Raw genomic sequence first — 21,809 nt, forward strand, 5'->3', positions numbered from 1 at the left:
CACAAGGGGCCGGACCTCGGCCCAGTGGCACCGGGGAGGGGGACACGCCGCGAGGACGGGGCGTCTCCCGTCGGACGCACAAGCGAAAACGGCCCGGACCGAGCACCGCCTCGACAGCCGCAGCACCTCGGCTCTGCCAACGCCACGACGGAGGCACAGCGCTAAAACTCGGAGAAGCCACGGGACTGTCCGCCAGGCTTCGCGCTAACGGCGGCCCCCTGCCTGCCACGGCAGGTTTTCAGGATGCGCATTTATTCCCTAAAAATACCACGCAGCCCAGCTTCCACGGTTGCCAGCTGGCTGACCTTGAACACACAGTGTTACTCGTGAGCCTGCGATACAGTTTGCATCCACCACCAGCAACACCCGGCGTTTTAAATGCCTCGGAAACAGCGTTAAGTGAAACCTCCCCGCAGGTCGCTTCGCGATTTGGCGGCTGGTGGTGCCCCCCCTCCCTCGAGCACGTGGTAGAGATTCGGTGTATAAAAAACATTCTCACGCTGTAAAATTGCATAATTACTAGATGAGCCTGTAACTCTTTTTTTCCTGTTTCACAGGAAACTCAAGTTTTGGCAAAAGGGGAAAGGGGCAGGATTTCGCCCCGCGCGCCGAGAAGTCTGCAAGATTTCAGGGCGGTTTCTACATAGGTCCGAGTTCGGTTTGGGGCTGTGCCGGAGGGAGAGGGGGGACGGCCGGAGGGGGCCTCTGGGCCGTGCGCAGTGACGGAGGACCCATCCCGACGCACTCCCGAAGCCGCCCACCGGGAAGCCAAGCGTGACAGCGACCCAACCTGGGAATTACCACAGAAAGCCGCTCGCCTCGCGCCGTCCTCGCCATCTCTCCCGCGCACGAGGACGGGGCAGGGAGAGATGGGGACGCGGCCTGAGAATCGGTCTGTGCAAACGACACGTGAACGGGGAGTTCGGGTCTTTGGACCATCGTCCCGCCGCCCGGAGCCCCGTTAACAGCGCTCCGCAAAGCCCCAGGCAGCCCCGGTAGTGACTTCTGAAGGGAAAAAACAAAATAATGTGAAAATTCCCCATTTGTTTTATTCTAATAGTAAAACAGACAGAGGACCCACTGTACAGAAAGCAACGACCCAGCACTCCCAAGCCCTGCAGCCCGGCCGGAGCGGTCTCCACGCTCCCCTCCCCAAAACCAGCAACCTGCCCCCCCGGCAGATTCATCGAGGCTCACGCAACCCCGGCGGGGAGGGGGAGAAGCCGCCGCCGGCCCCCACCGCGACGTCCGGGGAGGGCTGAGCCGGCGGCACCCCGCGGGAAGGAGCCGCGGCCGCCCGGGGGGGGAAGACGGGGAAAGGGGAAAGAAAAGGCAGGCTGTGACTGCTTACGCTTGTTGCATACACATGCAGACTTTTTGTGTTTGTTTGTTTGTTTCCTCTTAAAATGGCCAAATTACTGCGAAATCACAACCGGCACAGGCAGCCGTACGAGGTAACTATGGTTCAGTGGTGCTTTCTCGGCAACTCCCAGCGCGACTCGGCCTTGCCTATTTCTGTATCTGAAATATAAAAAGCCGCAAGTTGATGTTCTTGGCCGCCAGCAGTTTGTTACACTCCACGGAGTCCACGATGGGCAGCGGCATGTAATCCGTCTCATTGTTCTCATTGGTAAAGACAAAGTGGTAGATGACGGGGTTGATCTTGACGTCGTCGTAAGGCCCCTCGAGCAGCAGGAAGGAGCACTCCATGGGGGAGTTGATCTTGCTCTTGAGGATGAGCTGGAAGGAGAGGGTGCGCTTGCAGGAGAGGTTGGGGTTGCGCTCCGAGTCGTTGACCCGCGCCTTGAGCACCCACGTCTGGTTGAGCACGGTGAGCCGGGGCGTCTCGTAGTACAGCCGGGTGATGAAGTCGTCCGTGCGGTAGGGGCGGAACTGGACCTCTGCAAGACGAGAAGAGGGAGGGGAGAGAGGCCGGCAGTGAGCGCGGGGCGGCGGCGCGGCCGGGCGCCCGTTACCTGCGGCTGCTTCCGGGGGGGCGGCGCAAGGAGCCGTTACGGTCGGGAGAAACCAGGCTTCTCGGGGAGGACCTGGGGCACGTTAGTGTTTAAGCAACAACGCTTTATAGACGAAGCGTTTCAAGATGGGGAGGGAAAAAAAGAAAAGGGATGGTGGGGAAAGAAATACAAACATGGTTAATCACATCGGCAGAGAACAAGAGCACGTACACGCACGAAGGGCGGCCTGGACCGCTGGCCCCAGGAGGGACGGAGCAGCCCCTTCCGCAGGCGGCCAAGGGCCCCTCGCTCCCCTGCGCCGCTGTGAGCCACCGAAACGCCTCGGCGGCGTAAAGCAGCCGCCGCTAAACACTTCCAAAATCGATGCTGCGAGTAAAACGACAAGCGGAGATCGGCTCACGGGGCTTGGCTGCTGGTGACCGCGTACGATCGAACCTAATCGGTCGGTTGTCTCAGCAGGTCCGACAGATGCAAGCGATCTACGTGAGTTTAGATATAAAACACGCTATCGAGACGACCAAGACGGGCCGTTCCCCGCCACCGGCCGCAGAAACGCTTCGTCGTCCCACGGACGCTATGCGGCAAGGAGCGGAGGTCCTACGGGGCGCAGCAAATCTGGCGCCCGGGGAAGCAGCGCCGCGGGGCCCGCGGGAGAACACACAGACGGGATACGGTTCGGATAACAATGCACAGTTTATTGGGATTATGCATACAAATCCGTAAACAAGGCAGTAAGGCACAATCGCGCGTCACCGCAGTGCAAAACTCGGAACAGGGCGCGTGAAATACAGGCCTTGAGGTAGTAACGCGGTACAGAGGATCCTGGGTTGGGATACAGAGAGACGGATAACAATACATTGGACAGAGGTGTTTCCAAGTTCGGTTTTGCAAACGCACCGTCAAATTTAAGGATAAGCCAAACCTTCCAAGGCACAGTCCACCGGCAGTCCGTTAAACCCCTTTCCGGGAGGGTCCAGGGCGCAACAGTTCCTCCACATCTAGCACCTTTGAATAAACACACCGTTCACTGCTTTAAGTCTCCGCTGTGCAAACTGTGGCATCTCAGAGCGCAACTACAAGTACAATGAACCTTTTTGGGTGCATTTCACACAGATTTACACGTTCTTCGGCGCTTCCAGAAGAGCGTTAGAAGAGCGCAGCTGGCAAAACCTGGACAGAGGAGGCGATCGGTTATTCAAGCTACACAACACGGGTATCGCAAAGCTTCGGTGCGCGCCACCCTGCTGCCGCAGCGCCCTGCAGCGGGGACCAAGTCCAGCCGCGGGGGCTGCTGCTAACGCGCCCGCGCCGCGGAAAGCGGGCACGGACCCACGCCGCAGCCGGCGCGAGCACCCACGCCTGCTCCGGGCCGATCCCCAGGCCCTCGCCTCGAGCTGCCTCGTCGGGGCACAGCCCCAGCCGCTCCGGCTCTTGGTGCCGCGCGATCGAGGCGGAGGCATTACCGCGCTGGGCTACGGTACTCGGCTCCTCTCCTTCGCGCCCGCTGCTCAGACTAAGCTGGGAAAATCAGACTCCGGAGCAAGTGAGCCAGCTAACAGGACCGTTCAGCGGTCACGACCCGAGTTCCCAGCGCGATCCGCTTGACAAAAACCCGCCTGGGTAACTTCCACGACAGACTCAACCTCTGATTTGAGACAAAATAATCCGCGCCACCGATGCCACGCTGAGCCAAAAGTACAACCCCAAGTCGCCCTTCCGCCTCCGGGGCGAGCGGCCAGCCGCAGCTCCTCCGCTCCTCGGAGCGCCGCAGCAGGCACGGCCGGGAGCGTCTCGCCCCGCGCACGGCTCGTTCGGCCGAGCCGGAAAACGCTACGGGCGAGGGGAAGCTCCTTCCCCCTCCAGACCCTCGCAGCGCTTTTCCTCCCGGGTAATCCGCCTGCTGGCGTTTCAAGCGGAAACGGATCTGAAACAGCAGTTCAAGGCCAGGTTTCACATCGATACACCGAGAAGAGAGCAAGCTTACCTGCTTTAGCAACTTAAGCGTGGCTTTGCCCACTGATCATTACCAGGCCCCACTCTGCCCCGGTACACACACACCCCTAGAGCAACACCGGGCAACCTCGCCCGCCTTCCGTGGGGCGGGAGCGGGGTTTGGAACCCCTTGGAAAAGCAAGAACAAAAGGTGCTTGGCTAGGAGGGAGCGACGTCCGAGAATGGCGGCTGCTTCTCCAGCCCGACAAACGGAAAGGCACGGAGAGCCCCTGGCAGAGGGGAAACCGAGCTTGGCAAACAGCTCACCGAGGGCTCGAGGGGAGCCCAGCGCCGGGCTGCGGGAGGCAGCGTCACTTCAGGTGGTGCACGTCGAGTTATCAACACGCAGGGCTCCGCTTGCGAGGACGCATCGGGCAGCGGACCAGGGGCTGCCGAGTCTCCTTTCCGTTCGCGGCAACACAAAGACACGTCACAGGCAACACCGGTTTTAAACTCTGGTTATTCCGTTGTGGTCCGTCAGGCCGGCGGGACGCAACCCCAGCGCCTTACCTGCGGCTAGGAAGGGGCTCTCCTCCACGCTCGCCAGCAGCGCTGCCCGGAGGATGAGCCTTCAAGGGAAGCGGCTCCGAGGGACCTGAGGCGGCTCCTGCCCAGCGCCCAAGCACGCAACCTTTGAGACAGATCCAGGCCTCCAGCGGCCCGGGGGCCGGCAGCCCGCGGGCACCGCCTGCGTTCAAAGCCCACCCGGCGCTGGGACAACCGTACGCGTGGCGCTTGAGCCAACACTGACCGTGGCACGCGACCCCTCCGCCTCCGCCCGTCGGCGGGGAGAGTGCGGAGACGGGAGCTAAACCCGACCGCCGGGGGAGAGGTGGCCCGGCAGCCCCGAGGAACGACGCGCTGCTGTTGCCGTGAGCTCGGCAAAGCCCCGCTCTTCGCTTCTACGCTGCACATCACACAAGAAAAACAGGTTTCGGCAGCACGTAAACAGCGTCAGTGCCAAAAGGAACACACCGGAAACATCCCGAGGAAGGCATTTCTGTCCAAAGCCCCGGCCAAGTCATTACCTGTGTAGCCAATCTTCTCAAAGCTGAGCAGGCTGAAGATGCTGTTATACAGCTGCATTTCTTTTTTACGGCTTTGGTCCATCTCATCCAAGATCTCCATGAGCTCGTTGCCAGTCTTTGTCGGGTGAGTGCACTCGGCCTCGTGCACTGTCAGCTCGTGGTACGGACCCTGCCACGGGCACCCGATCCGCTTGTACTTGCACTGCGTCACCCTGCCGGGCAGAAAACAAGCGTGAACGGGGTCCAGGCAACAGGCAACACACCGCGCCGGTACAGCGACACCCCGTGCACCATCGCAGACCCCGCCGGGAAGGGCGGCGAGGACACCACGGACACCCAGAGGCTCGTTTCTGGCCGCAGCCCGGTGCCTCTGCGAGTATCCGGCTTGTCCGTGCTCGCTCACGCTGGGGGCTAAAGCCGAGCTGCCGGAGCCCCAGGCGCAGCCAGGGGGCTGCTCTGTGCGGCTCTCCCCTCCGGCAGGGCCACGGGACCTACGATCCCTTCTGTCACCCCCTCGGGGACCCCTGGCACCGCAGACGCAGCAGCAACCCCAGCGTCAGATCAGAGCAGCAAATAATCGGTACTGGATAAGTTGCCGCAGCATTTGCGGATGGGAAAGTTAAAAAAATGCAACTGAAACGCAACAAAAAAGTCGAGGAGACCCATTTCGAAGTACTGGAAAGGACACCTGGAAAATCATCGGGTGTTTCCTGTGCTACGACCAGAGCACGACGTGACGGGTTTCCGCAGGCCACCAGCGACCACCGGCCGAGCACGCGGACACCATCTTCAAGCCTCCGCGGAGCCCCTGCCCGCAGCCCCCCGCTCTTCCCACCGAACAGCGGGATTCCCCTTCCTGCCCATTTTTCCATCCCCACTCTTGGCCCTTCCCGTTCCGCCCCCCACCCCAGCAGCGCTCCGGAGCACGAGACCATTCGGGAAGAGCAGCGGCCCTGCAAGACGGAGGAGCGTTCGGCAATGCCCCGCACAGCCCTGCTGCCTCTCGCTCCTCGCCTGCAGCGGCCACCCGCACCCCCTCGCGCAGGGAACGTCGGAGACGAACCCCCTCCGGCACAGCCCCTCGCCGAGCACGTCACGCAGGGGGACGGACGGACGGACAGCGGGGACCGCAGCCCCTGCCCGGTCACCCGCGCCGCACACGAGGAGCCGGGCTACAGCCGGGGAAACCCGCTAAACCCGCGCACAGCAGGGACACGCTCTGATCGCCGGGGTCGGCCAGCGCTCGGAAAAGCTGCCTGGGAGCACCGCACAAGTGCCCCCCGGCTGGGCCGCGGGGGCATTTCAAGCCGCGGGCGTCTCTGCCGCGCCGGGGCGGCTCGGCCCGCCGCTCGGGGGAAGCGCTGCTCTTTACCTGTCCTGGCACTCCTCTTTCTGGTGCCTCTCCAGCAGGGACCGCGGGAACTGCTGCATGCAGAAGCCGCACTCCGACGGCAGCTCGCTCACTGCCTTTTCCACAGCGAGGTTGCGGCAGCACAGGCTCTTACTGATCTCGCACCGGCAATTGGGGCAAGTGGCCTGCTCCTCCTTCAGCCGAGCGTCTGCTAGGAGGTGGATAAAACAGCCGGCGCACATCAAGTGGCCGTTGGTACACTGCGGGAGAGGAGAGGGAAAGAAAGCTTCAGACATCTCGCACGGACAGACACAGCCGAGGTTCGCTCTGCTCCTCCCTCGTCCTCTGCACTTGAATTCGGGGGAAACCGAGGCTTATTTTCACAAATGCATCATCTTTGCTCACTTTTTTTTTTTTTTTTTTAAAGGTACAGGCTGACTGATGTGAAAGATTAGAGCAAAACAGAGGGTTTTCTTCTTTTTATGCAGAAAGGGTGTCAGGCCAACCAGAAATTTAACACTTATTCCAGCACACAAACAGCTTAAAGGAGTTTGCTGCATGTTGCTACAGCTGCGAGCGGGACAGAGCCGGGTCACCAGCTGCAGCAGCAGCAGACAGGAGGCTGCATCGAGCCCCCGTTAAATCCAGCTCCTCGCTGAACACCCTCCTCCCCTCCCGGGCTCCAATCCTCTACCTCCTTTGAGAGCAAAAAGCTGCTTTTAAGCGTCTAAAGCAGCCGCGGCGCCGCCAGGGAGCGGCCCGCGCTCCAGAAAGCCGGGCAGCGACTCGGGCCTGCTCTTGCATCAGCCCAGATGAGTCTCGTCTCGCTTCCGTGGCCGGGCGAACCCACAACCCAGGTGCTCCGCCACGCTAACGCTGTAATTACAGGTGACCTAGAAACGCGAGCTGCATTTCCGCCCTCGCTGCTTCTGCGTCATAAAATCCTCACTCAGAGTTTTCTGCTCGTCTCTTACATCGAAAAAGATCGGGAAAATAAATCCCTTCCCAGCCTAGCTTCCTAAGGAAGAGCAGCTCACGCGGCTGTGTGCCTTTCCCCCGCCTTTCCCAGTAAAACTCCGGGAGCTGCTCCCGCGCCAGCCCCGCTCGGCAGCGGGAGAGCAGTCCAAGAGGAGCACGTGCCCAGGAGGCTCCTTCCCGCGAGCCCGTGGGCGGCAGGGGACGGCGACTCGCGCGAAGGCTCCCCGGCAGCAGAAGGTGGGCGAACTTGGCTGCCGCACGCGCCATTTGGCGGCGCCCAGCTGGCCGGCACCGAGCGAGCCGCCGCGTCGCTGCCGAGCGGGTCGCAGGAGACGAGCGGCGGGATGCGGCGGGGAAGGAAAGCTGTCGCAGACCAGCTTGCGCGCCGAGTCCTCCGCCAGGCTGAGGGTTTTTCCTCGCTCCTTCATCAGCGGCCTGTCGGATCCCGAGAACAGCTTCTCCCCAGCGTTTACAGGGAGCAGAAGTAAAAAAGCTCCCGTTTCTCTTCTCATCCCTTGGTTTCAACCTCATCACGTGGTAACCCTTAATCCAATTCCCCGGTCTACCGGCAAAACAACAGAGGATTAGCGCTGATATTCCTTATTTAAAAAGGACAGCGAGAAGCTTCCTGCTTGCCGAAGAGGCAACCCGACGGGAAGGACGCGGCGCACGTGTACTTCGCCAAGAGGGAGGACCAAGCTCTCTAGGTTCCCACTTCCCGGGGTTTAAGGCAACCGGCAAGTCAGGAACGGGACACAGGGGAACCCAAGGATCGTGTTACAGGAGACGAGGGCTGGATGTTAACGCGCATAGCGAATCGAGCAGGATAAGGCAGAAAAACTGCCGTGTTCCTTGCAAATCTCCGGCGAGGCCCTGTCCGATACTTCACACGTTACCGCTCGCCTTCTCTTGAGAGCTGCTGGAGGCGCGGAGAAGAGAAACGGGACTAAAAGCGGAGCGAGAAGCCCCGCACCATAAGCGGAGGAGAGCGCCAAGGCAGAGGGGACACACGGGGACGCAGGGCAGACCCCACGCGCGGCGGAGAGGGGAGCTCCCGTGCCGCCTCCCGCATCGAGAGCAGAAGGAATCCAAACAGTGGGAAAAACTCGGAGCAGAACACGCTTCCCTCTCTGTCCCCACACATAAGCAAGCCACGTCCCCCGCTGCCCTACAGATCCAGGGATCCCAAAGAAGGGGCCATTCCCGTAGAGGCCAGGACAGCTAGGACTTAACGGCGACAGATTGCAAGGAGTTTTTAGAGACAGCTGTTAAAGCACAGGCTTTCGAGTTTCCGGGCAGCTCCACACTTCGACTGATGCCCTGGAAAACCTGGATGGCCCGGAAGGGCTCGGGCTGCCCACGGGCGGGCGCAGCCCCAGAAAGCTGCTGCGCGGAGCGAGCGGGGGGAGCTGACAAAAATAGCATCGCTGCATTTAGCCGCGTCTCGCGCTCGCATGCCAAGGAGATAAGCACGCCGGGTTGCACCGGCTCCGGAGCCAAGCGCCACATCCAGCTTTCCCAGGCAAGAGCGGGGCCAGGCTGCTGAACAGGGAGTGCGATAAAAAAAAATATAAATAAAAGCTATTTTGCTCCACCGCATTCGCTTTTGGATACGAGCTGACGAGAGGGGGCCGCCTTCGCCCTGGTGCGCTGGAGCAGCCTTTTCCCTCCCTGCCAACACGCTCCGCAGAACTACGCGGGGAAGCGGGAGCTTGGCGCGGGCTCTGTGACCCAGCAGGAGCAGGGCAGGCGGCCGCAGCGCCACGAGACCCTGCCAGCTCCGGGCAGGCAGCGATGGCCCAGCGCCGGGAGAGCCGAGCTTTGCCCGGAGCGGGAGCAGAGCTTCGCAGCAAGGCGCCACAGGGCAGTGGCACCATAGCCCAGACGACTGGTCCTGGGCGGACTGGAAAGCCCTAAAGCTCAAGTCACCCGAGTGTTTTTTTGTTTTTCCTCCAGCTTGATAAAAGAGATACGAGCTCTGGACCACATACCAGCCACAGCACTGTTGAAAGGACAGAGAAACCAGGACCTACGCAGGCGAGACCTTCGACTCAAACATAACTACAGCTCCCTGATACCCAAGGATGTCTTGCAGCCATAAGAGAAGAAGAGTTTCTGCGGTCCCTTTACAAGGAGGCCAAACCTCCTCATGCTGTGGCATCCCATCCTCCCAGGAGGCAAGCAAGCCTTCAAAAGTGAAGTAGCTGCTCACCTGCGCATCGCGTCTACACAAGCTTGCAACCAGCCTGGAAGAGCTGCTAAGAGAAAGGGCACATACTAACTCCAGTTTCTTTGCACGTCAAGATTAGTTTCAGCACAAGGATCAGCTTAACGAGCCCGTCCAACCGCGAAGAGCGGTGCCAAATGCCGCGGGGAAGACCCTCAAGGAGGGAGAGGAACAAAACTCGCGCGTCCTTCCCACGCAGCGCCCCGGCTTCCCACCACTGTGAGAGCAGGAGGCAAATCTAGACCCTTACACGTCAAACAAGCGCCGAGGCCCTCACCTGAGGAGGGCTGAGGGCTCCTGGGCGCACGTAGCGAGGAGCAGCGCCAAGGCTGCCCGAGGCTGGAGGTGAGCACCACAGCCGTGCACACAGAGCAGAGCAAGCTGCCGGCACCATCCACAACACCAGCGCTCGGCTCCGAGCTCTTGGCACAGCGGTGGGGAAACGAAGGACTCCGTGTGGATGCGTTCAAAGCGGCACACAGCGACTGTAGGCATCAGACTTTAGTCGCTGCCCTGCAAGTGGAGGCAGGCAGAGAATTTGTTCTTCTGGAGGAGCTTGGGGAATTCACAGGGACAGTGACCCAAGAGGTAGGAGGCAGCAGCCTAGATCTATATGGAGAAGGTGGAACAGGACATGTGGCATACAGAGGACACTGTTGTCCTTGGCTTGGCCGGTGTGTCCAGCTACCATGACGGTCTGGTGCATGCACGTAATGCAAAGCAGCTGCGGACACCGCAGCGAACAAGGTACCAACAGAGCCCGACTGGCACCACACGAAGGCCAGGCACCTCCTCTGGGGCATCAGCCAAACCTGCTTCAGGTGCAACAGCCAAACTGGGAGCAAAGGAGAAGCAAGCACTGAATCTGAGGAGCTTCATGAAATGCATCTCCAGGACGACGCAACGGAAAGCCTGGGGTAAACTGACATTATTGTCACGAGCGATTCTCCAGTACAAGAAGATATTTGGAGAGAACTAAAGACTGATTTCTGGCTGGACACAGACACAAGAACTTGCTGCAGAGTGGCAGTTTACAGAGAAAGGACCTTTTGCACTGGCAGTAACTGGTGGAGCCAGGAGAGGCCCTTGGCCTTCAAGAATGAGCCTTTACTAGAAGCCGAGCCACCCCACTTGCATGGGCTGGTGTTCAGTAGAGCACCCATTTTCCCTGGCCGCTTTCACAGAAGGGGCTGTAGGAGGGGGCAGATCCCTTCTCCCTCAGCTGCAGCACGAGCCAGACAAGCGCTTGCTCTCACCGAAAGCTCCTGCTGTCCGTCCTGGCTGCTGCCGGCCACGATGCAAGCACCAAGAGACATCTCAAGTTGACTTTGGAAAGGACCTTGCAGTATTAGATCCAGTCTCTTACCCCCAGAGACAGCAAGATGTTCGCGGGCTCCTCACACGCTTTTCTGAGCAAGCAGGGTCCCACATGCTGTCTCCTTCTCCACCGAAAAACTCCTGCCCACGCATCTACGCACAGCTCTTTCCCACTGCTGATCCCGGAGCTGGTTCAGTTCTGCTGTTGGCCAGAGCTAGCTGTTTCCAGCTGATGAGCTGTCAGCATACGTCTTCTGTCGGGATCTTCAGGCACAAACCCTCGTTCCCTAGCAGGACGTACTTCCTTTCCATTCCTCCAGGCACCAGCACGGCCCCGTACCTCCCGAGCGCTCTTGTTCTCCTCCCAGCACCACACATTAGTAGCACGTCCCAAATCTTCGGACTAATGCCTCCGATGCAGCCAGAATCCAAACCTGAGGGAACTTGCAGAACTTTCCCTCCGTTGGCCCTAGCCCATTGCCATCTCGCGCTCTACGCTTTGCCTGGCCCCGTGTCCAAGCTTTACACAACCCAGACATCTTCTCCAAGCTAGCGGCAGCCCCAGCAATGCAGACAGTTCTTTCTCTGGGAAGAGAGCCTCTGCTCACGAGATTGGAGCTGCAACAGAGGTTAGGGGATTGGACAGGCTCCGCTGGCATTTAGCACATTATATCAAGAGCCTGGGACTCCGCAAGCTAACTCTAGTCCAGGATTTCTAAATCCCTGTCATCCCCAAACACACACAATATCGACCATAGATCCTTCCTTTAGCCTTCCCAAATTGATCATAAGAACGTGCAGAAGTGACACTGACGCAGCCTTCTGGAAAGGGACTTGACCCTGGCACGGCACCTGGAAGCACAAGCTGCAGCAAAAGCCAATATTGCCCAATAAAGGCACGAAAACCGGCCGCAGAAGCCTCAGGACAGTTGTAGCCGGGAGGTGACTGAGCAGGGGCATCTCAGCAGCTGCCCTGCGATGACTCCTGTCAGGTTGCTGTCGCACCGAGATAAAACCTGCCCAACAGAAATACTCGCAGAAGGGAGAGAAGAGCATCGGCAAGAACGAGAGAAAGGAAACGGCAACCTAAGCTGACAGAGAGCAGGTATGTGCAAATACATCTGCGTGCGGCTGAGCATGAAATCATACATCAAGGAACAAAACGCAGTCGCAGTCTTACGGCACGGACAACTCTCTCGGTAAGGAACGAGCCTGGAAAAAAGCACGCCGATTCCGGTAGAAGAGTCAACCGTGAGCTCCCAGCACACTGCTGGGACACGAGGGCCAACACGACCTTTGGATCCAAGAACCGCAGGGCAGCGAGGCTGCTGCACTTCCGCTGTCAGCACAGGGATACATGCTACCACCAGTGGAGTGGGGTCCAAGGAGGACCCTGAGTAACGGGAGAGACTAAGAAAAAAAACCTCTGAAAGAGGGATGGAAAGCATTTCCTTACAGTGACGGACTCCGGGAGCTCAATTTCTCACAAGAGGCGGCAGCTAAGGGGTGGCCTGGGCAAGTGCAGCACCTATAACAAATCTGGCAGAGCGCTCGTCTGCTCCGCAGAACGAGCTGCGATGTGAGCTGGGTACCAAATTCAGCACGGAAGCGCAATTTAGTTACACTGTTTAAAAAAGCCACTAAACTCACCAGTGCTGCAGAAGACTGTCACCAGGCTTACAGCATCTGGGCTGGATGCTGCCAGGAGATCGGCTCTGGTCCCAGCGGGGACTATTTCAAGGAACGCTCTGCTATTATCAGCGTCCCCGAAGAGCGAGAGGCTGGTGAACGCAGCGCACGGCCCCAGGAAGCAGACCTCCGGGGACGCCTGGAGAGCAACCCCGCCGCAGGAAGAGTGCTGCCGACTCCCAGCGAGGTTCTCCTACAGCTGGGATCAGCTCTTCCTTCTGGCCTTTGCGTCGGGCTTCATAGGACCGCGCGGTCCCCCGAGTGCCCCCGAAGCGCTCGGCTTGCATGAGGGGAACGCTTCCCTCGAGTCCCGTGGGAAACCACACCGTTTATCCTTCCCGAGAGCAGCAGGCAGCTCTGCCAACACCCCCAGCCAGCCGCGCAGCCGCTTTGCCCGCGCCGCCGGCGGACGCCGTCAGCGCGGCGCAGGGGCTCAGCGCCTCCGACCGGAGCCACACGTTCGGAAAGCTGCTCCCCAGGTTTGACACGAGATGCAGCCTGGCATCGCTGCAGGCTACGTCCGAACCCGGCGGCATCGGGCCTTTAGCTAGCTTAACCGACCGGTGCATCAAGGATCAGCCCGCGGGCCGGGTCCGTGACAGCAGCAGGCCCCGCAGAGCTACTCGGGGAATTCGTGAAGAGGATGGGACAGCCACCTGCGCGGGAAGGAAGTCTCGGGTGCCGCAGGCAACAGGCAGGTTTCCGAAGCGTCTCCAGCGACCACACACGATTGCCGGCTGGATCCCACGGGTTCAGACCGGCCAGAAGCTTCTGAAGAGGCCGAAATCAGCAGGAGGCGGCCGCGTGACGAGCTTTAGAAAACATTCCTAGGCTGGAATATTCTGTGCTCAAACGCAGGTGCCTAAGGCACGCTCGGAACGGGACACGGATTTGGCTCGTCGCCCCCGGGACAGGCCGCAACAGCCGATGACCGCGAGACGTCAGCCGGGAAGGGGATCAATAAGAACAGGGGAGCTCCCCAAGCGGAGCTCCAGGATACCTGCACGGCCGCGCGGCGGTCCTCCCCGGGCAGCCGGACTGGGCTACCACGTGCGACGCTCGCGCCGGCGAGTCAGCGAGCTGCCGGCTTTCATAGGGGAGGCAGCGCACGGCGCCGAAAGCAAAGGTGCCGCCGGCCGAGAGGCAGAGATGCTGCACCACGTGCAGCCACGCGCGGAGTGGGCATCTTCTGTGCCCAGGACGCTGCCGAACCCGTCCCCCACGCCAGGGAGGGGGCACGAAGGCTCTGCAGCAACACGCAGCACCCCGAGTTAGCGTCGGTGCTCTGGTCACTCTGGGCCAAAGAGCCCACGAGCCTCCAGCAAAAGTCAAGGCAGCCGAACGAGCAGGACCTCGTTAGAGGCCCCCCCTTGAGCACTCGCGGGAAAGCTTAATCCTCACCACAGCAGCGGAGACGGGAAAGGCCTGACCCTGCCACGGAGATTAGCGACTTAGCTGCTTACAAAGGAAATTAATTGTTCCGGCTCCAAAAGGTTGTGGGTTTTCCTCCTGCTGGGCAGGAGCAGGGCAGAGAAGATGCAGAAGGCAAGAGTTGCCCCAAAACCCACGTGAAAGAGTAACAGCCCGGTCCAGGAGAAACCACTGTCGCCTAACGGACACGCGAGCTGCTCTCCCTCCAAACCGTTCTCCGGAAAACGTCCTCGCCCCTGCTCCTCCTTGGGGATGAGGAATCCTTCAGCTCTCCTCACCTTAGCGTCTCCGTAGCGAGCTTAAGCGACAAAGAGCCCAGGCTCCGGAATACCTGTACGTACATCTTGCAAGACAAGTCTGGTCCAGACGCGGCAGAACCACCTATCGTTTATTAGCCTCTTGCGAGCTATTTTTAAAGGCAGGTAACCGCACCTGCCCCCAGCTCCGGCATGGCTCTCCCCTCCGATAAAGCCTGGTTCGGCCTCGGAGCCCGGCAGAGCGAGGCCGGCACGCCAGAGCCCACAGCAGCCCCTCGGGCACGAGCACCGGGGCCAGGCGCCAGCTCCGGGCACCGTTAGGTCCCCCTGCAAACAAGACCTGGACTTGCGCATCCCATCCCAGCCCTGCCGAGCCTAATCTCCAGTGCTTTCAGGTTGCCCAGAGAGGCTGTGGAGTCTCCATCCTTGGAGATATTAAAGCCACGTGGACACGGTCCTGGGCAACGTGCTCTAGGTGACCCTGCTTGAGGAGGGGGTAGATTAGATGGTCTCCAGAGGTCCCTGCCAACCTCAGCCACTCTGCGATTCCGTGAACCTTCGTGGCTGTATTTCTTGCCTCCAGCGTTCATGCTGGCCCTAGAGTTTCCGTGGAGCAAGCGGAGCGGTGCCCTCCCGCAGGTGCCTGGGTTTCCAGCGGCAAAGCCGAGCGTTTTGCTGGCACAGCCGCCCGGCCGGCACAGCCGCGAGAAGCTTCAGCCAGATCCCGCTGAGCGGAGCTGCTAAGCGGAGGTCTGCGCTGCCCAAGCGCTCTGGAGAGCTCCTGACTCGCGCCAGCCGTAGCCCCCGCTGTACCAGACCCCACCAGGCTCACAGCGGATTTGGGAAGGGCGGCAGGGAAGCTCGCGGGCCACGAGCTACGGCTGAGCTTGCCAAGGAAAGCAAGCGCAGAGCTGGAAGGCGGACGGATGCCGGCTCACGTCCACGGGCTGACACACAGCTCGCACCCGAGCGAGCAGAGCCCGCTCCGGGTACCGCAGACCTCTCTCCCGCTCTTCCAAAAAAGCCTCTGAAGCCGCCCAGGGACGGGCTGCAGATTGCCTCGGCGGTCACGGCGACGCGCGCCCCGCAGCCAAACGCCGGCTACCGCCAAGCGTTTAAGTCTGGAAGCGATCAAAGTCGTTACCGTATTACAGAAAACTTACTGCTGGCACAAGAATTTCCTCCTGCAAATTCACGAGACTCCAGAGCTCGCTCCTCTGCGCAGAAGGCGGCCGGCGGTATCAAGCCGGATGTATTTAAATTAATCTACAGTACCGGAGGTTTAAATTGCCACAGACGAGTCATTTCCGCAGACGAACGTGCTGCCGTGCCGCGTTGCTCCGTCAGAACGGCACTAAGGTTTTGCCTGGGAATATTCTTGAGCGATTGGCGATAATTTGAGCCCTAGTACAACACTTCAAACCCAGACTACGGACATTAAGAAGCCTCTAAAGTTTCCAGGAGGACGCAGACGCCTTCCTAACACGTCTCCCTCCAGAGCGCCGCTTCCGGCGCGCCAGCACCTCCGTAGGAAAAGCGGCGCGCGGGGAGCCGGCTCGCGGGCCCGCGCGCCTTACTGCTGCCACGCTAAAAATACCGGCGCACTGACGAGTCAGAGCCGCTCGGCGACCGAGCCGAAACACGAGGCAAGTGCCAGCTCAGCGCTCCCGCAAACGCCGAAGTCACGCTTCCTTAGAGGCCGAGGGTGTAATTACAGCCTCTCCGACCCGCCTTGGCCGCCGTTCAGCGGCTTGTTGGAGCCTTTCGCGTGAGGCCTCCAAAACCCCAGCTGAGGACCTACCGAGGAGGGACGTGCCCGAGCCGCCGCGAACGCCGGGGCACCACGGAGACCCTCGCGCGCTGGCTCTGCCCTTCCCCATCCTGGGCCGCCGGCTTTCCCGACGCGGGTGAGAGCGGGACCCGCCGCGTTGCGGTCGGAAAACCCTCCCTGTGATTACAGGCACCACCCTCCACGCACCTCCCTCCCGCTTGCCGCGCCGGCCTCGCGGCTCCGGCGTCATCCCGCGGCTGCGTCAGCGGGGAGGCAACCGGAGCCCCGGGGCAAGGCCGGCCCTTACGTACGCTCCGGCCGGCCACGGAGCGCCAGGGAAGCTGGCAAAGCCTGGGAGCAGCGCGTGCCATTTCGGCATCCCGGCACGCCGCCGCGCAGGCGCGACGAAGGAAAACACCGGCCGCTGCAGTACTTCGGAAAATCCTTCTTGCCATCGGATGAAACGGTCACCCGATACCCGGACAGTCCTTGAGGGAGCCCGCTGCACCCTCGGGCCTTGCTGGGCACCCTTTGGCCTTGGGGGGGGGACACAAAACCCAGCCATATTCCCAGGTACCTATTGCCGAGGGTCACGTACGCGCCTGCCCGTCACAGTGGCCCCAGGGCAAGCCAGGGTGTGCCAGCTTCCTGCCCTCCGCGCCACCGGATTTCGGGGGCACCTAGGCTACGACGCAGCATCCCGTTTCACCGTGGTCTCGCAGGAACTCCCGGACCCGCGAGCCCAAGCACGGAGATTATCCGCCTCTCTGCCCCACGGCCAGGCCAGGCAAACGCCTCGTCCTCCAACGGGGCAGGCCGGCGGAGCAAAGCCGGAGCACATCGGAGCGCGGCGGGCTCCTCCTCGTGAGCGGGAAGCACGGCCCACAAAGACACCGGCTCGGATGCCTGCCGCAGAAAGATCCCCTGGATTCCTGCATGCGTACGGTTCCCGTCGGCCCCCAGAGCCCTCCGAAGCCGTTGCTTTTACGCTCAGCACTTGCTATCCTCCTGCCAGCTCGCAGGCGAGGAGCCGGAATACGGCAGCAAGGGGAGCGGAGCCGGGAAACGGATCCAGCTGCCCGAGGCCTCGAGGAGCCTTTCTGCCACGAGGATTCTCCCACTCGGACCAAACCCTAATCTCTATCTAGGAGGCAAAAAGCAGCCGAGATCTATTCCCGGAGCGTCTCCACCTGCTATCACGGATAAAAGCCAGGCGCCTCGGGAGGTTATTTAGGTGCCCTCCCGAGGAGACGCAAAGCTGCCTTCAACAGGTCACCAGCACGGGCCTCCGGGAAGGAGGTCTGCAAGCGGAGACGCCGTCTGTGCGGGCTGGCAGCGACAGGGATCTCTGCCAGGCACAGCTCCGTTGTCTCCGGCAACGTTTTAATGCTCTTAATCGACTCTGCCGAGGGAATTCCACAGCTACAGTCGAGCTGCAGACTGGTTGGAACCAGCCTTGCCCCAAAATCACCGTCCCCGGCTTGCCTAAAGCAGCCGCGATCTCGCAACCCGCAGCGCGTCACCAGGAGGGGGGGGCTGCCGTCTGGTCCTGCCAGCGGCCCCCCCTCCTTCTCCTGGGCGCTGCCAAGAATTACGGCTTGGTTTTGTGGCGGGGAATTGCCGAGCGCCAGGCTGAGGGCGGAGAGAGGCGGCAGGGCCCCTCGGAGCAGGCCTCTAATCCCGCACGGCCCTTTCCGGGAAATCTCACCGCCTCAAATAGGAGATCCGCTTTCCCAGCAAGTTTTCCGGAGCGAGAAGCGTCCCCTCCTCGTCGCCTCTTTTAAGTTAATCTTAAATTAAGATTACAAGATTAAGTAATCTCCCTTTCGCTCGCGGGAGCGCCGCTTCTCCTCAGAAGCGAGCAGCCATCTTACAGGATCCCGCGGCTCCCCCGAGCCTGGAAAACTCAACAGGAACGATCCAGCTCCACGCGAAGCGAGCCCAGACGCAAGTTCCCTCTCCTGCCTCGAGACAGCGCAGCTCTGCCATCTTACGTTCCCGTTGCATCCGCGGGGATATTATTAGTATCCGAGCAGCAAAGTGTAACATCACCAAGGCAATGACCTTTGCGTCCAGGCTCCCGGCTAGCGCAAGTCGGGGCTTTCAGGCTCGTTCTCCTTCCTCCGGTCCACGTCCCCCTTGGCATTCACAGCCGTGGAAATGAAGCACGAGCCGGGCGAAGCCGGAGAGCCCGACTGCCTCTCCTGTCCTTCCCCGCCGCAGAGCCGCGGCTCCAAGCGCTCCGGCTTCGGCCTTGGGAGCCGCGCGCCCAGCGGTGCCCGTCGCCTTCCCGCCTGGCTCGCCGCCGCGGTCAGCGCAACCTGCTGAGGCCGGCGCCGGCCCCGCTCCGACGGACAGGGCCGAGCACCCGTTTCGGCAATCCTCCGGCTCCCGCGAGCGCTCAGCAGCCACGCGCCTGCCAAACTACGAGGAGAAGCAGGCGGCCGGAGCCCAGCGCTGCCACCGCTCCGAGGAGAGGTGCCAAAACCAAGAGCAGATCCGAGCGCTGCCGACAGCAACAGACGTGTCTGCGCACAGCGCGTTTATGTAACAGGCCGGGAGCTGCTGGCGCCTCCGACCGCTCCGGCAAAACCCTCCGCCGGAGCTGCGCCTCCGCGTAGGAAGGCGCGCGGCTGGCAGCGAGCCCGAAGGCGCCGCCGCCGCGCACCGTCACGCGGCCCCGCTCGGCGGGGAAGCGCGCGCGTGCCGGGGACTCGGACGGGTTCGGCTCGGGAGAGCCGCGCTCCCGCCGCGCTGCCCTCGGAGCGGCCTCCCGCGCCAGCCCGGCCGCGGCGCCAGCCGGCTCCTTTCCCCGCGGCGTTCCTGGAATGGGGAGCGCGTGGAGCTGCCGGCAGGGGGGGGGGGGGGGGGGGGGGGGGGGGCAGCACCGGGACCCCGCGGAGGGGAGGGGAGCACCTTGGACCCGGGTGGGGGGGGTCTCACTGGCGGGGCCTGGCATGGGGACGCACTGGGCCCGGGGGCGAGGAGGAAGAGGAGGAGGAGGAGCTGGGGGGGGGGGGGGGCAGCAGGGAGGTCCCCCAGCCGGACCAGGGAGGGGAGCTGGAGCCCTTGGGGAAGGGTGACACGGAGGTTGGCACCCCAGGACACACACAGGAGCCCTGGGGGGGGGGGGGGGGATCCTGGAGCCCCTACATGGGGCAATTTGAACCCCCTGGCAGGGTGGGTGCCCATGGGGGGGGGGGGGGGGAGAGCCCTGGGATGGGGGGCAGGGGGGTGCACCTGAACCCCCTGGTGGGGTGGGTGCCCATGGGGGGGGGGAGCCCCGGGATGGGGGGCAGGGGGGTGCACCTGAACCCCCTGGCAGGGGGGTGCCCATGGGGGGCAGAGCCCTGGGATGGGGGGCAGGGGGGTGCACCTGAACCCCCTGGCAGGGTGGGTGCCCATGGGGAGGGGGGGAGCCCCGGGATGGGGGGCAGGGGGGTGCACCTGAACCCCCTGGCGGGGTGGGTGCCCATGGGGGGGGGGGGAGAGCCCCAGGATGGGGGGCAGGGGGGGCGCACCAGAACCCCCTGGTGGGGTGGGTGCCCATGGGGGGGGGGAGCCCCGGGATGGGGGGCAGGGGGTGCACCTGAACCCCCTGGCAGGTGGGTGCCCATGGGGGGGGGGAGCCCCGGGATGGGGGCAGGGGGGTGCACCTGAACCCCCTGGTGGGGTGGGTGCCCATGGGGAGGGGGGGAGCCCCGGGATGGGGGGCAGGGGGTGCACCTGAACCCCCTGGCGGGGTGGGTGCCCATAGGGGAGCCCCCCCGGTGGGGTGGGTGCTCAGGGGGGCCAGTTCGGTCGAGACAGGCAGGGAGGGGAAGGAGCCCAGAGCCGGGCGTCACTCAGAGGGGGAGCTCGGGGGGGGGGGGGGGGGAATGTTATGGCAGTTGGGGAGCAGCAACCCAGAAGGCTTGGGGGGGGGGGAAGTCTAGTGATGAGGTGAAAGCCCCGAGAGGGGGGTGACAGTGACCAGGGCAGGGGCCTGGGGAGGGAGGGGGGACTCAGGGGGAAAGGGTGCCACTGACGGGTGCCAAAGGGGGGCAGCCCGGGGGGGGGGGGGGGCTGCTGAGGGGGGGGGGGAAGGCTCCCAGGAAGGGGAAGAGCATCAGTGACCAGTGGGGGGGAGGATGAAGACCCTGGGGGGGGGGGGAAGGGGCAAGAGAAGATGCTGCTGACTAGTGGGGGGGCAGCCCTGGCTGGGGTGTCTGTGACCGTTCGGGGGGGGGGGGGAATGCATGGAGGGGGGACATTGGTGACATAGTGGAGGGGGGAGGGAGAGGCAGCCTTGGGGGGTGTCAGTGATGGGGTGCAGGAAGATTCTGGGGTGCCAGAGACCAGTGGCAGGCCCGGGGGGGGGGGGAGGGTGTTGGTGGCCGGTGGGGGGAGGGGGGGCACCAGGTCCTGGGGGGGGGGTGTCGATGACAGGGGGAGGCCCTGGGAGGTGTCGGTGGCTGGTGGGGGGGGGGGAGGCTGTTTGGGGCCGGTAAAGCAGAGGGAGGCCCCGGGGAGGGGGGGGAGGCGGCGGCGGCCGGTGAAGCGGGGGGGGGGAGAGAGGCCCCGGGGGGGGGGGCGGCGCCGGGGGGGGGGGGGGCCCTGGCCGGGTACCTGGTAGACCGAGGCCTTGGGCAGGTCGAGGCACACGGTGCAGCACAGCACGGAGTAGAGCCGCTCCTCCAGCTTCACGCTGCCCGCGGCGCTCTCGGGCCCGCCCGGCCCCGGCCCCGGCCGCCCGCAGCCGCTTCTTGGGCGGCGCGTCGGGGTCGCCGCCCGCCTCGCCGTGCTGCCGGGGCCCCGCCGAGCAGCGCGCCCGGCTCCTCGGCGCCGCCCGCCTCGCCCAGCCCGCCGGGGGACGCCGAGGAGGCGGGCGCCGCCGAGGAGGAGGCGGCCGGGCCCCCGCCGCCGCCACCGGCCTCGCGCTCCTCCGCCCCGGACATCGCCGCCGCTGCCGCCGCCTCACCCCGCCACGGCCGCCGCCGCCGCCATCTTGGCCGGCCCGACCCCCCGCCCTCCGTGCCGTCAGCGCCGCGGCCAATCGCGGAGTGTGGGGGGCGGTGCCCGCGCCCTCCGACCAATAGGAGGCCGAGCAGCGCCGGCCACGCCCCCTCCGGGGTCTTAAGTGAGAACTGGACGCTCCCCCCAACCCCGCTGCCCCCCCCCCGCGCCGTCACGAGGGGCGGGGCCGGGGAGCGGGGGCGGGGCCGAGCGCGGGACATAATGGGGGCGAGGCCAATGGGCGGGGGGGAGCTCACGTGAGGGGGGCGGGGCCTGCGCGGCGGAGCCCGCCCCCGCGGGGAGTGGGGGGGGTGCGGGGCTCCCCAGCGCCCCCCCCTCACACCCCAATGCATCCCGCGCTCGTTCCCCCACGCACCCCCCCCGCATGCTGCATGGTGCCCCCCAGGCTGCACCCCAATGCACCCCCCCGCTCCCTTGTGACCCCGGCCTGCACCCCAATGCACCCCTGCATGCTCCCTGGTGCCTCTCCCGCACCCCAGTGCACCCCCCGCATGCTGCATGGTGCCCCCTAGGCTGCACCCCAGTGCACCTCCCACCCCAATGCACCCCCCCTGCTCCCTTGTGACCCCAGCCTGCACCCCAGTGCACCCCCGCATGCTCCCCGGGCACCCCCTGGCACCCCAACACACCCCCAGCTTGGACCCTTGGGCTCCCCGGTGCACCCCAGCCTGCCTCCCCAGCGCATCCCTGACCTGCACCCTGGGGTTCACCAACGCACCCTGGCCTGCACCCCCACATCTACCTCCAGGCACCCCTGGCCTGGACCTTGGGACTTG

General features: G+C 63.3%; 1 protein-coding gene across 1 annotated transcript; it reads right to left on the bottom strand.

The window, feature by feature from the left end:
* Nucleotides 1-1,024: 1,024 nt before the first annotated feature.
* ZFTRAF1 (zinc finger TRAF-type containing 1) lies at nucleotides 1,025-20,971 on the bottom strand. The gene is given in 6 exon segments (XM_067290082.1): nucleotides 1,025-1,901; nucleotides 4,997-5,208; nucleotides 6,369-6,607; nucleotides 20,626-20,730; nucleotides 20,732-20,806; nucleotides 20,808-20,971. Coding segments are annotated over 6 exon segments (1,170 nt in total). The 5' UTR covers nucleotides 20,955-20,971; the 3' UTR covers nucleotides 1,025-1,509.
* Nucleotides 20,972-21,809: the final 838 nt, after the last annotated feature.

Source organism: Apteryx mantelli, chromosome 2 (genome assembly GCF_036417845.1).
Source record: "Apteryx mantelli isolate bAptMan1 chromosome 2, bAptMan1.hap1, whole genome shotgun sequence".
Taxonomy (NCBI): Eukaryota; Metazoa; Chordata; class Aves; order Apterygiformes; family Apterygidae; genus Apteryx; species Apteryx mantelli.